The following is a 13104-nucleotide window of genomic DNA, read 5'->3' as shown; positions in this document are numbered from 1 at the left end:
GCATCAAGACAGAGCCATAGAATATTTATTATAGCTGTATGGATCATGGAAACAAATAAGAATAATTAAAAAATCAACCATGAAGACTGGCTAAATTTAGATTCACTCAGTGAAAAACCTTAAGGTCAAAAGTATAGAAAGTTGTGTCTAGGGGTGGGAGAGATGAGGAGGCCACGGCAGAGAGGGGATAAGGGGAGTCTGGGGGGATCGGGGAAAGTCAGCAGCTCAGGCTTGATGTGGAGAAGGGTAGGATTCAATTAGCACAAAGGTGTTGTATAAAGGAAAAGCCAAAGATCTGACCCAGGAGACAGATCTAAATATGTATTATAAATTAGCAATCATTATATAATTAATATATTCTGATAATGTTAGTCATATAGTATTGTGTCAATATATTGCCATAATCAATATAATCAATAATTAACATGTTAATGTAATCTGTAATATTAATATAACACATTAACATACATCTTTTTAAGTTATAAAAATAATACATAGTCTTAGTAGAAGATTCTGAAAACCTAGGTAACCAAAAGGAAGAAGTGACGTCAACGAACATTTGGGCACACCCTCTTCCAGCATTTGTGTGAAACCCTAGATTCTTTTTTTGGCGATAATGACAGACGCCACTGACACTTAGAGTGCATGCTGTGTGCCAGGCAGGTCTCAAGCCCTTCACGTACGTTAAAATCTCCTTGGGTATGCCACAGTCATGCCCACTGTCCAGGCAAGGATGCCCGAGGCCACAGCTACTAAGTGGGGAGAGCCAGGGCTGGAATCCAGGCAGCCTGTCTCAGAATTTGTGTTCACAGTCGTTAAGTTAACCACCTCTAAAAACTGGTTTGCGCCTGCTTTTTTTCCTTCCAGAAATGCAAAATAGGCATCCTTTAGGGAAGTTATACTCGGATTGTTTAGATTTCAACATGTATGTTTCAGCTGTGTTGTACAGGAATTAGATCAAATTTCACCTAAAAATGTCTCTGTAGACTGTTTTATCTCAGCAATCACCTCCTTACTTCATTTAGGTGCTTGTTATTATTATAACCAGAGAAGAGTAGGTACTATTTATTCAGTCTTTGGGCAGGTACCATGCCAAACACCGAGTTATGCCACTTAATCCTCACAATGACCCTCAGGGCGGATCTGATCCTCACTTTACAAATGATGCCCAGAGAGGTTACTAGTCTTGCCCCATGTCCCACTGCTGGGCAGTAGACAGCTGTGATCCAAATCCAGTCAGATGACTCCAAATCACATGCTACTAACATCTGCTCCAAACTGTCTCCTCCCTACACTACACCTTTTCTGGAAAGAAAAACTGAAGTATTACTTAGAACCACAGGATCTAAAGGTGCCTGGGTGGCTCAGTTGTTAAGCATCTGACTTCAGCTCAGGTCATGATCTCACAGTTCATGAGTTCGAGTCCCACGTCAGGTGAGCTCAAACCCCACTTCAAGTAAAACATGAGCCCTGGGTGAGCCCCACTTCTCTCTCTCTCTCTCTCTTTCTCTCTCTCTGTGCCTCACTCACTTGCACCCTCTCTCTCTCAACAAATAAAACAAAAAAGAACCACAGGATCTGAGTCACTACAGACCCTGACTTGAAATTTAAGTTGTGTTAAGACATGTCCATCTCCCTAGCCCAACAAGAGCCCTCCAGGAACCAGTGACTCAAGTGAGGAGACTGGCTGGGTGCCAGTACCAAGCTCCCTCTTGCTGAAGGTCCCGCACCGAAAGTCCCGCACCTGGCCTTCTGACCTGCTGGGTCTATGTTGGCCAGTTGCCCAGTTTCTTGGGCTTCCCTCTGACCCAGTGCCACCTCTGACCTGTAGCACGAGCATCTGTCCACATACTCGCTCCTTCCCTGATTCCAGACCTCTTCCTCCTCCCCACCTTGGCCTTGTCTTGACAGCTGGCTTTGGCTCCGACCCGGTCTACCTTCTGTCTTACCCCCCACACGGGGCCTCACTTCTCTCCACTTTGTTTCTCACCCTCCATCTCTGGCCACCACCCCGCAACTCCACCGAGGCTGACACTGCAGTTATCAATTCTGCAATCCCTTCTTCCTGATACGCTGACATTTGGTCCTACCATTGGTTGAGGGTCTATGGAATTACCTTTCTGACTTTTATACTGCCTGGGTGCTGTCCAGCCGTAGAGTCCATCTCCAGGCTCCTCATCCTTCAAAATGGTGTCATATTTGGATAAAGTTTCTGTGGCATAGATGTCATCATCTTCCTCTTCCAGGGCACCAACACCAAAAGCCTTCAAAAAACAAGGTTTCAAACAGCAATGACAGGTTTTAGAGCATGTCTCCACTGAAGAATAAAGCTACTTTAAGGATGTGGTTGAACAGACCACATTAGCATTGCAAGATCACCAAAAGAGAGGAGAAGCAGGAGACCAGATTAACACATACACTCAAGTCCTCTTGGAAACAGTGACCGGAAGTGAATGCTGTCCTCCAGTGCTGGGACTGTCCTCCAGGCCTAGCAGCAGCTACAGGTCTGGGGCCTAGCGAAGGAAGGCGTGGAGAACACACCCAGCATCCGTGCGGGGGAGAACAGGGCCTCCAAAAGCAGAAAGGCAGACTATTCATCTTCTGGTCATTGTGGCCTGGGGCCAGCGCTGGTGACCAGGATCTCAAGGCACCACTATTGAAATAGCTATTGTAAGAACCTCTAACCTTTGTGGACATGGCCTCCAACAAGGATTACTTTTTGTTTGAAAAAAATTTGGAGGGATGCCTGGGTGGCTATTGGTTGAGCATCAGACTCGTAATTTCAGCTCAGGTCATGATCTCGGGGTTTGTGGGATCAAGCCCAGCGTTGGGCTCGGTGCTGACAGCTCAGAGCCTGAAGCCTGCTTCAGATTCTGTGTGTGTGTCTCTCTCTGCCCCTCCCCTGCTCACGCTCTGTCTCTCTCTCTCTCTCTCTCTCTCTCTCTCTCAAAAATAAATAAACATAAAAAAAATGTTTTTTTAAAGAACATTAGGTCACAGGATCTCAGCAGTACCTATTAAAATCAGGAAGGTGTGCTTGAAGCGTGTTCAGAAAAGGCTGTAAGGAAAACATAACCACCTCAAAGTCTTCGCATAGTCAATGAATAATGACTGCTATAGATATAGTATAATATGGAAAGCGTTCTCATTTGTCAATGGTTCCATGTTCATGAAACAGAAACTTTTACCTGGCCTGAAATTCCCAATTTCCTTCCTTTATTCACCCCAATCTCTCCAAGGAGATTGCTGGCTCCCTCAGGTCCCCCACTGAAAAGATTAAAATGTTCTCCCGCAGTTCCAAACAATGCTTGGTGGGGATCCAGGCCCTTGTAAGCCAGTCCATGCACGTTATCTTTAGGTGTGAAATCCACAGGTGTGATGTCTTTGGGTGCAAAGGTCACATTTTCAGGCACATAGTCATCATCTTCATCCTATTTAACCACGAGGAAAAAGGAGAATGGAGGTGAGTCACTGGTGCAAAGGAAGACTATAAAATACTATTTTCCAATGACTACTTCCAAACAGAACAATGACCAAACTTTCATTTCCACTATTACAAATCGCTAAATTGAGTCCCTGATACTCAAGAATCTGAACAGACCTTGGACATGTATGGTGAGGGCATGTTGCTGAATACATTCTCTGACATGAAGACAGTTTCAGGGTAGGGGTATTTCACCGTAATGGGATCTGACTGATTTCTAAAATTCTTCTGACCCTAAAATTGCACGTCATAAACTAACAGGTGTCACTATACCAAATTCAAGGTCAACCTTTGCATATAGTACCTCGGATCCTTCAGAGCCTCCAGGGGGTAACGCACAGCCATAGATTTTTACTCCAGGATCTATAAAAGAGATGTCAAATACATTAGTCATGAGCAGCTAAAAATATGGAAATCTAACTTGCTGACATTCTTTAGAAGTCCATGACAGCACTTATGAAAGGTACTACAGCTTTAGGGTCAGAGACTGATCACTCAGGAATTGTTTTCCACCAGCCCCTGCCCCACCCACACTGTCAATAATGTGCTCAGTGACTAACCACTACTGTCCCCGGCCACAGAGAACCCAAAGGAAATTATTACTGCCTCCAAGAGTTCGTACTCTGGCTGGGGAGACCAAGGGTAAGACACAAATAGAAAAGAATCCTATTAAACTGTGACACAGTTTTGATAAGAGTAGGAAACAGTTTCACATGGTGCTAGCAGAAATATAAACTAGTACAATTCTAGTACAATGCTATTACGCATGACACACAAAAAGCCTTAAAATACAGGTGACCTTTTGTGAATGGAAATTGGTAGAGCCACTGTGGAAAACAATACAGAGGTTTCTCAAAAAATTAAAAATAGGGGTGCCTGGATGGCTCAGTCAGTTAAACGTCCAGCCTCCGCTCAGGTCATGATCTCCCGATTCGTGAATTCAAGCCCCGCATTGGACTCCGTGCTGGCGATGCGAAGCCTGCTTGGGATCCTCGCTCTCCCCTCTCTCTCTCTGCCCCTCCTTCACCAGCGCTTTCTCTCTCTCTCAAAATAAATGAACTTAAAAAAATTTAAAAATAAAAATACCATATGATCTAAAAATTCTACTAGCCGGTATTTATCCAAAGGAAAAAACAAAAACACTAATTTGAAAAGATATACACACCCCTATTTTATTACAGCATTATTTACAATAGCCGAGATATAGAAGCAACCTCAGCATCCATCAATAGACGAGTGGATAAGAAAGATGGAGTATAGTTAAATATCCCATGGAATATTACACAGCCATAAGAAGGATGGGATCATTCATTTGTGACATGGATGAACCTAGAGGATGTTGTGCTAAGTATTGGCTGAGAAAGACAAATTTCACTCATATGTGGAATCTAGAAAAAAAAAAATAAATGAATAAACAAATAGCAGAATCAGACCTATAAATGCAGAGAACAAACTGATGGTTGCCAGATGGAAGGGGACTTAGAGATGGGCAAAATGGGTGAAGGGAAGTGGGCGATATAGGCTTCCAGTTCTGGAATGCATAAGTCACAGGGATAAAAGGCACAGCACAAGGAATACAGTCAATGGTACTGTAACAGCGCTGTATGGTGACAGATGGCCACTACTCTTGTGGTGAGCACAGCAGAACCTATGGACTTGTCCAATCACTGCGCTGCTCACCTGAAACTAATGTAACATTGTGTGTCAACTGTACTCAAATTAAAAAAAAAATACAGTTGACTCTTAAACAGCACAGGTTTGAACTGCAAAGGTCCATTTACACACAGGCTTTTTATAGTAGAGCTAATGTGAATATATTTACCTTAGGATTTCCTCAATAATAATTTCTCTTCTCTAGCTTACTTTATTGTAAGAATACAGTATTTAATACCTATAACATATAAAATATGTGTTAATTGACTGTTTATGTTATCAGTGAGGCTCTTGGTCAACAGTAGGCTATTAAGCAGATAAGTTTTTAGGAAGTCAATAGTAATATGTGGAAATACAACACTGTATGTTATATAAGTATATATATAAAATTTGTACTTGAAAATAAACAAGTAAATGTTACACATGGATTTTCAACTGCATGCGGGGTTAGCATTGTTCAAGAGTCAACTGTAGGGGCGCCTGGGTGGCTCAGTCAGTTGAGCGTCCGACTTCGGCTCAGGTCATGATCTCGCGGTCCGTGAGTTCAAGCCCCGCGTCGGGCTCTGGGCTGACTGCTCAGAGCCTGGAGCCTGTTTCAGATTCTGTGTCTCCCTCTCTCTCTGACCCTCCCCCGTTCATGCTCTGTCTCTCTCTGTCTCAAAAATAAATAAACGTTAAAAAAAAATTAAAAAAAAAAAAGAGTCAACTGTATCTGCATATTACTTTGCCCGGCAGCTTCATTTCCCGAAACGTGTAGCCATTAAAAAGTGTGCTACAGAATTGATGACAATCAATATACATACCAGGTTTTTGTCGGCGAGGTCTTCTCTTTACTCGAGGGCCAATTCCTTGTCCTTCCTTCCAGCCCATTTTTCTTAGCAATTCAAAACCAATAGATAATCTAGGATATCAAGGCATTGGACGTGAACTTCCTTTTATAATACTGGAGGATAGTAAGAAATCAGCAGTCTTTGAGTCCCTGTCCAGCTCACACACTTGTGCCTGAGCCCTGAAACACAGCCCACCCCCATGCACATCAGAACCACATGGACCTGCCGTTCTGGCCACAGCTCACTGAACGTGGGTGCACACCGAACCTGGGGAAGTCCATCCGTGTCCTCTCTGCTGGGCCTTTGGAATGGACACCTGGGGGCTCTAAATGGTCCTTGTCAAGCCTGGGGCCTAAGAAACCATGAGTCTGAAGCTGCCACATCAGGCCACACACCCAGGAACAGAACAAGGAGATATGCAGAAAGAGAGGGAAGAATGAGGCAGACCGGAGAGAGCCCTTGAGGCTTCTGAGGGAGGGTGGGAGGGAAGGCACCCGAGTTCCTAACAGCTCACCAGCCTCCACCAGCCCCAGCAGCAGAGCTGGTCACTGGAGCTCTAGAATACGCCATGCAATAAAAGCGCAAGATCCTTTTGGCAAAACCCCCTTTTGCACTCAAGCTAGGCTTCTCCTACTTGCAACCAAACTATCTGTAATTAAGATCATTATGTATATGCAAAGCAGATGCCAAGATCACAAAAGTTAGAACAAAATTCTTCTCACTTTGCTGGTGTTATGAGGTCATCAAGCAGAGTAGCTCCAGGAATGGGGGCAGTAGCAGCTGCTAACTGCCTGGCCTTTTCTCGTATTCTATCTTTGGTTTTGGAAGCAAAATCATCCGTGGTGACAATTGCTTTAGGTGCTATCCCAAATTCACTAAGATCCTTTAAAAGAAAATTCAAACAGAATTACTTACATTATTTGGTAAGTGATTAACCATAATACATCACGTAGCTTTATTTGTTAAAAAAAAAAAGTTAAAACCACACAACTGATGGGATGCCTGCCTTGCTCAGTCAGAAAAGCATGCAACTCTGATCTCGGGGTTGTGAGTTTGAGCCCCATGTTGGGTACAGAGATTACTTAAATAAATGAATACGTAAAAACTTTAAAAAACAAACAAAAAAACTACACAACCAAATTAGGCATCAGTGGAGCAGCTGACTTATGTGTGTGCGTGTGTGTGTTTGCATGTGTGTGTGGAGCAGCTGACTTTATATCTGCCTTTAGGATCCTCACAAAAGCTAAGGCCGGTAGCCGAGGACAGGGCATGACGACGGCCACTCAGTGAGGCCACAAGAGGCACAGCCAAGCTAGGAAGATAAGAAGTAATTAAAATCCAATAATTACTTCTACGGAAAGTAACTGTTGCCTCAGACAATATTTCAAAGGTCAGAGTGCAGGGGGCAAATCTCAGAGTCACAGTCAGCAAGCATTCCTGAGCATGTACGTGCTACCTTAAGTGTTTCTGCATTTCCTGTTGGCTGCCTTTCCGATAGACTATGCCCTCCCTCTTTCCTCACAGAGCCCTGAAGCTGTGCAGACACCGGCCCCCCTCGGTGCCACCATGCACTCCCGCAGTGGTGTCCTGGTGCGTATGCTGGGGCCCGGGGAGAGTTAGGCAATAGGGGTTCGTATCTTATCTAAGCCAGTCCTTTGATCCCACTTCCACTGCCAAGGATGGCTTTAAGAATGAGCACGTAAAAACAATCTGCCCCAGCAGACGTGAGGTAAAATGCCCGGTAGGACTTATGGGAATGGTTTCCTTGCTCTCAAGAAAAGATACCAAAGAAAAGCCCTCCTTCCACTAGGTGATGTGATCCTGGATGCGCCATCTGGAGCTACTGTAGCCACCTTGGGACCACAAGGAGAGTTGATGTAAGGACAAGCTGACATGCAGAAGATGGCTGAGAAGAGAGGACGCGGGGCCTCGCTGACATCTAGGCTTCTTGTTCCATGAGTCATGTTTCCATATAGATTATGCTAGTCAAATAGGAAGGGGACCTCCCCTTGCCTCTTACCTGCAACCTAAAGGATGTTAATATAGTGTTCTATTTCTTCTTTATCACAAACGAATCCATGACTAGGTTTTAAGGAAACAGAGGTTTAATTTTAAAGCAAAATGGAGCATGGGGTTCCTGGGTGACTCAGTTGGTTAAGCTTCCGACTCTTGCTGTTGGCTCAGGTCATGATCTCGAGGCCGGGGAGTTCGAGCCCCGCATCAGGTTCTGCGCTGGCAATGCAGAGCCTGTTTGGGATTCTCTGCCTCCCCCTCTCTCTGTCCCTCCCTTGCTCATGCTGTATCTCTCTCTCAAAATAAATAAATAAACATTTTTTTAAAAATATGAAGCACACCCTGTAGGCCCTAGGACAACCCCCCCCCCCCAAGCTCCCATTTACCCCTAAGAAGTGCACAGTCATCGTTGTGTTAATGAGGTACCCAGGTGCCTGCACAGGGCTCCCTTTGACTCCTAACTGGTCTAGTCGCTCACCGTTCCTTAAACGGTAGTGTGCACAAAGTTACTGTCGGAGGCTGTGGACTCAGCTCCGTGGATACTGCACTTTTGGGGCAACTGGGGCCTCTTCAAGGAAATTTGCCTATGAACGACTTTCCTCTCCACCCTTAACTTTAGAAACTGGCCCCAGCATAAGATGCTACTCCAGTGAACAAGAATGCATTGAGGTACAGAGCACTCTAGTCCAAACTCCTAAAAGATAATGCCTCGCAAACAAAGAAGCCTTCGTACACTGAACCCTCTGGGGAGACTAAGGCGCTGCACGCATCCCACTGGCTAACAGGCAATTCCGGTTCTGCACACCCACCTCTTCATCCATGAAGTCTTCGGGACCAAGAACAGATTTGTCTGCTCTGTTCTGTCGTGAAGACACGAAGGAAGAGGGTGTCCATCCTTGAAAGAAAAGCGTTTAGAATATTATAATAGATGGTATGTTGGTTTATTACTAAATAATTAAATAATGCAATTATGTACTTGAAACCCCCAGTACCTACAAACCCTTAGCTACTTCCTATCTCACTGCTCATGTAGAGATAATTATACAACATAACTTTATTAATGCTCACATCTCTTGGCAGAACTCAGTGGATAGGTTTCCTCCTAAGAATCTAGGACCAAGAGAAATCAAATTATACAGTAAAAGTGGAGATGGGGTGCGTAGGTGGCTCAGTTGGCTAAGCATCTGACTCTTGATTTCAGCTCAAATTATGATCTCATGATCGTGAAATCAAGCCCAGAGTTGGGCTCTGCGCTGGGCATGCAGCCTGCTTAAGATTCTCTCTCCCTCTCTCTCTGCCCCTCCCCCACTCCCTCATTCTCTCTCTAAAAAAAAACAGAGAGAGAGGGGCGCCTGGGTGGCTCAGTCGGTTAGGCATCCGACTTCGGCTCCAGTCATGTTCTCATGGTTCGTGGTTCGAGCCCTGCATCGGGCTCTGTGCTGACAGCTCAGAGCCTGGAGCTCGCTTCCGATTCTGTGTCTCCCTCTCTCTCTCTGCTCCTCCCCCGCTCACTCTCTGTCTCACTCTCTCTCTCTCAAAAATAAACAAACATTAAAAAAATTTTTTTTCAAATAAAAAAGAGAGAGAGAGAAGAAAGTGACATTCTTTTTCCAAGTAGATGTGAACCAAAAGATGCAAGGTCACCTTAAAAGGCAGGACCACTCTGAGACCAAGAGGACAGCAACAGACACCAACTTGTTAACATATGAAGACATAACATCAAGGGGCATGAGTCAGCTGTGGAAGGGTGGCTGGCACCAAGTCACAGAAGCAGCGCAGGCAAATTCAGGGTGCCCTGGCCCAAGGACTCAACCTGGCCAGTCTAAGGACAGGTAATGCCCATACCACCCCCAATTCCATCAAACCCCTGGGTCCTATAACTACCACGCCGGTTCCCTGTCCATAGTCACCAAGCATGTACCATGCCTATACGGTGAGAATGGCCTGGAGGTCAAATGTATCTGTAACCCTCTGCGATACACTTTTGTAGTTTTCTCTGAGAGGGACACACCTCCTTTCTGATTTCCTACAAGAGTCCTGTGGACCTAAGGAGTATGGGGCAGATCTACTCTTGGTCAGTGGGTGGAGCAGGTTTCTGGGCAGGCCTGGGAGATACCCCCAGGTATCCGGGAGTGAGGATCAGCTCTCCTAGGCCACTGCCTTCCTCCACTTTGGATTTCTATAGTCTTTGCCCGATTTCTGTATAGTCCTTCTAATGGTAAAGAGATACTCCAGGGTATGAACGTATCACAGTCTTCCTGACAATCGTTTGAGCTGGTCTTATTACAGTACACGGCACAGCTATAATCGCAACAATCAGCAACGTATTAGTGTACTTCTTTCTTCACCAACCCTACTGCCACTTTTAACATTTTAATAAAGTGTGCTAATTTCATAGTGCCTTGGTTACCTTACTTTGCCTTTCTTAGTAACAAGGTTGAATATTAAATACAGCATTTCTATCTCCTCTGGAGTAAACTGTTCAGATACTTTGGTCATTTGCTCATGGAACTGCTCTTTACACATTCTGGATATTGAACTTTAAACCATCTTATTGACCTACCCCAACTACTTTTCTTACATGGCTTTTCTCATCTTTATTTTACTATTGTTCCATACAAGTTATTGTGTATACATAAAAATGCGTCCCATTTTGTTCTCAACAATTGCTACATGAGTTCCTCAGTTCTTCTTCCCTTCCTATCTGGCACATAAAAGTCATTCCAGTTTCTGTGTGAAAACATTTAAAAAACATACATGACTTTAAACAATGCAGAATCCATTATATTGCATAACATGAAATTTTTAACTGATTTTTCCTCAGGTTGAGAGCATAGACTGACAAGCATGCTGTGGTCCCCAGTGCCAGGAGAGAGCGGCTCTGACCCTCAGTGGCCTCACCTACAAAGCAACTATGACACCTGCCTTCCTCAGTCACTGAGACGCGGGAGACAATGGTTACCTGAGGGAATGTGTATGACAGCATTTTGTGTGTGGCAAGATGCGATGGTATAAAACGGAAGTCATCATCGTCACTTAACCATCTGGTGAGAATATTTATTTATTTTTTTTTTTTTTTTTTTAAGTGAAAGAAAACTTTCACTCTCAGGTTGTAACCAATGAACAACATACCGGCGGACTCTGAAAACCTGCCAAATCTTGAAAGAACACAAAAGGCTACAGTGTGTGTATTAAAGTGTTTAAAGAAGTTTTTTTAAAAAGGGAGAGGTGGAAGAGGAGGAGAATCTTATGATAGTTCAGTGATATGATGTGATATGATAGCTACACGTAGGAAAATCATACCTTCTTTCGAGCCAACAGTGTTGAAGTACCCAGCAGAGAAACCTCCGCTAAAGGCCCCATGAAACCGTTTATACCTTCCTTTTTCGTCTCTGACAGTCTGATCCTGAAGAGGAATTGGTTTTTTTGGTCTTTCACCTGAAAAAAGTATTTTGATGAGAGAGAAGCGGGTGGCGGATTAGAAAAAAATTTAGGGAAAGTGTCATTTCTTAAACATGCTGAATTGTTTACTTCTTGTAATTTCAAGTGTAATAATTAAGTTTTTTTTTTTTTATTCCTAGGCTTTACTAGCTTATATAGTTTGTAAAGTAATATACTGTATCAAGCTTCTTTATAGTTCCAAGGCAATTATAGATATTTCTTATTTCTGTTAGACACACGTTTTGGCACCAATGGCCTGATTCCCACTAAAGTCCATCACATAAACTGAATTACATGGGGCGGGGGCGGTTCCAATAGTTGGAGATAAACTCTACTGGCAATGCCAGAGGCAGGTCGCGGGGCTGGCACAGGGCATGAGAAGGTTCGCGACACAAGGAACACTTCTGTATCTCTTCTAGAACTTCACAGCATCCCAAGCCCAGAGTTTGTCCTTTGGTGTTGCCCATTCTCCCCAAATCCTAAATGTGTCCTTATTTCTGGCAATCTCCTGATTCCATAGTTATTGTTCTTTCAAATTAATCATTTTCCTGCTCTGCTGAAAAGGGCTGGCTTGCTACATCACATAGTGGAAAGGAGCTTAATAAAGTCTAAAAATTCCTTAGGTTTACACTTTCAGGTGCTGTGTCACAAATTACTGGTTAATTTTATCCACTGTGATTCAGAATTCTGAATCTATTTAAAATAAAAAGTAACCATCAAGTTACTGTCAAACATTCAACACAGAAAGCAAGTTATATGGTAGTTAAGGGCACAGAGTTGAGGGTCACAACGCTTTCACCCCATCTTTACCAGGACCAGGACCTCAGTCATCTTGACTTCTCTATGCCTTGATTTCCTCATCCGTAAAATGGGGGTGACACGAATAGTAATATCTATTTCATAGAGTTGTTATGCAAAGTGAATAAGATAATGCCTATAAAGTGCTTAGCAAGAAGAGAGGTACACAGTAAGCACTTAAAATACTGGCTGCCATTATTATTATTATTATTATTATTATTATTATTATGTACAGTAGATAAGCCCATGTGTCCCTGTTATTTCAATAATTAAGCCAGTGACTACTTCTGGAAGATGGAACAAAAAGCAGAGGAACTTCTAGCTTCATAGTCCTACATTCTTACTAGTAGCTTGTGATGCCTTTACATCATTTCTGGAGTATAACCCATGGCAGGGCAGTCAAGAGTTGAGGTTTGGAAGATCAAGACATCCAGGTTCAAATCCCCCTACCCTTGCTACTTTGTGAACTTGGGCAAGTTACTTGATCTCTCCACACCTCAGCCTCCACGACTGTAAAGGTAGGGCAATAAACAGAACCTATCTGGTAGGCTGGTGCTGAGGATGACCCACCACAGGCAGAGAGGTGAGCACAGTGTTTGGTCAAGCGAAGCTTGGTTAGTTAATATTAGCTACAATTTCATTTCACTCTAAGGAACTGAATTACAACTCGGGTCCCATGATCCAAGATTTCCAGTGTTTGGAAATGCGTCACACACAATCCACTACTACATGTGCACCTGGCACGATTCTTGGCTAAGGTGGGGTTTCTCAACTTCGGCACTATTGGCAGTTTGTACAGGATAGATCTGTGCCGTGGGACGGTCCTGTGCACTGTAGGATTTCGCAGCATCCAGCAGATGCCAGTAAGCATTGCTCTCCCACCCA

The 13104-nt window shown here is 43.8% G+C and overlaps 1 protein-coding gene across 2 annotated transcripts in view; it reads right to left on the bottom strand.

Annotated features, from left to right (window-relative positions):
* Positions 1-13104, bottom strand: part of GPATCH1 (G-patch domain containing 1) — a 40041-nt gene that overhangs the window by 22981 nt on the left and 3956 nt on the right. For both annotated transcript variants that reach the window (XM_015073121.3, XM_015073122.3), the window contains exons 2-8: positions 11284-11418; positions 8790-8875; positions 6690-6850; positions 5941-6038; positions 3789-3847; positions 3189-3431; positions 2117-2264 (exon numbers count right to left, since the gene is read on the bottom strand). In XM_015073121.3, the coding sequence (XP_014928607.1) occupies positions 2117-2264; positions 3189-3431; positions 3789-3847; positions 5941-6038; positions 6690-6850; positions 8790-8875; positions 11284-11418 (930 nt within the window). The remainder of the gene's footprint in view (positions 1-2116; positions 2265-3188; positions 3432-3788; positions 3848-5940; positions 6039-6689; positions 6851-8789; positions 8876-11283; positions 11419-13104) is intronic.

Source organism: Acinonyx jubatus, chromosome E2, assembly GCF_027475565.1.
Source record: "Acinonyx jubatus isolate Ajub_Pintada_27869175 chromosome E2, VMU_Ajub_asm_v1.0, whole genome shotgun sequence".
Classification (NCBI taxonomy): domain Eukaryota; kingdom Metazoa; phylum Chordata; class Mammalia; order Carnivora; family Felidae; genus Acinonyx; species Acinonyx jubatus.
Note: the sequence above shows the minus strand (reverse complement) of the source record. Positions and strands in the feature narration are given on the sequence as shown.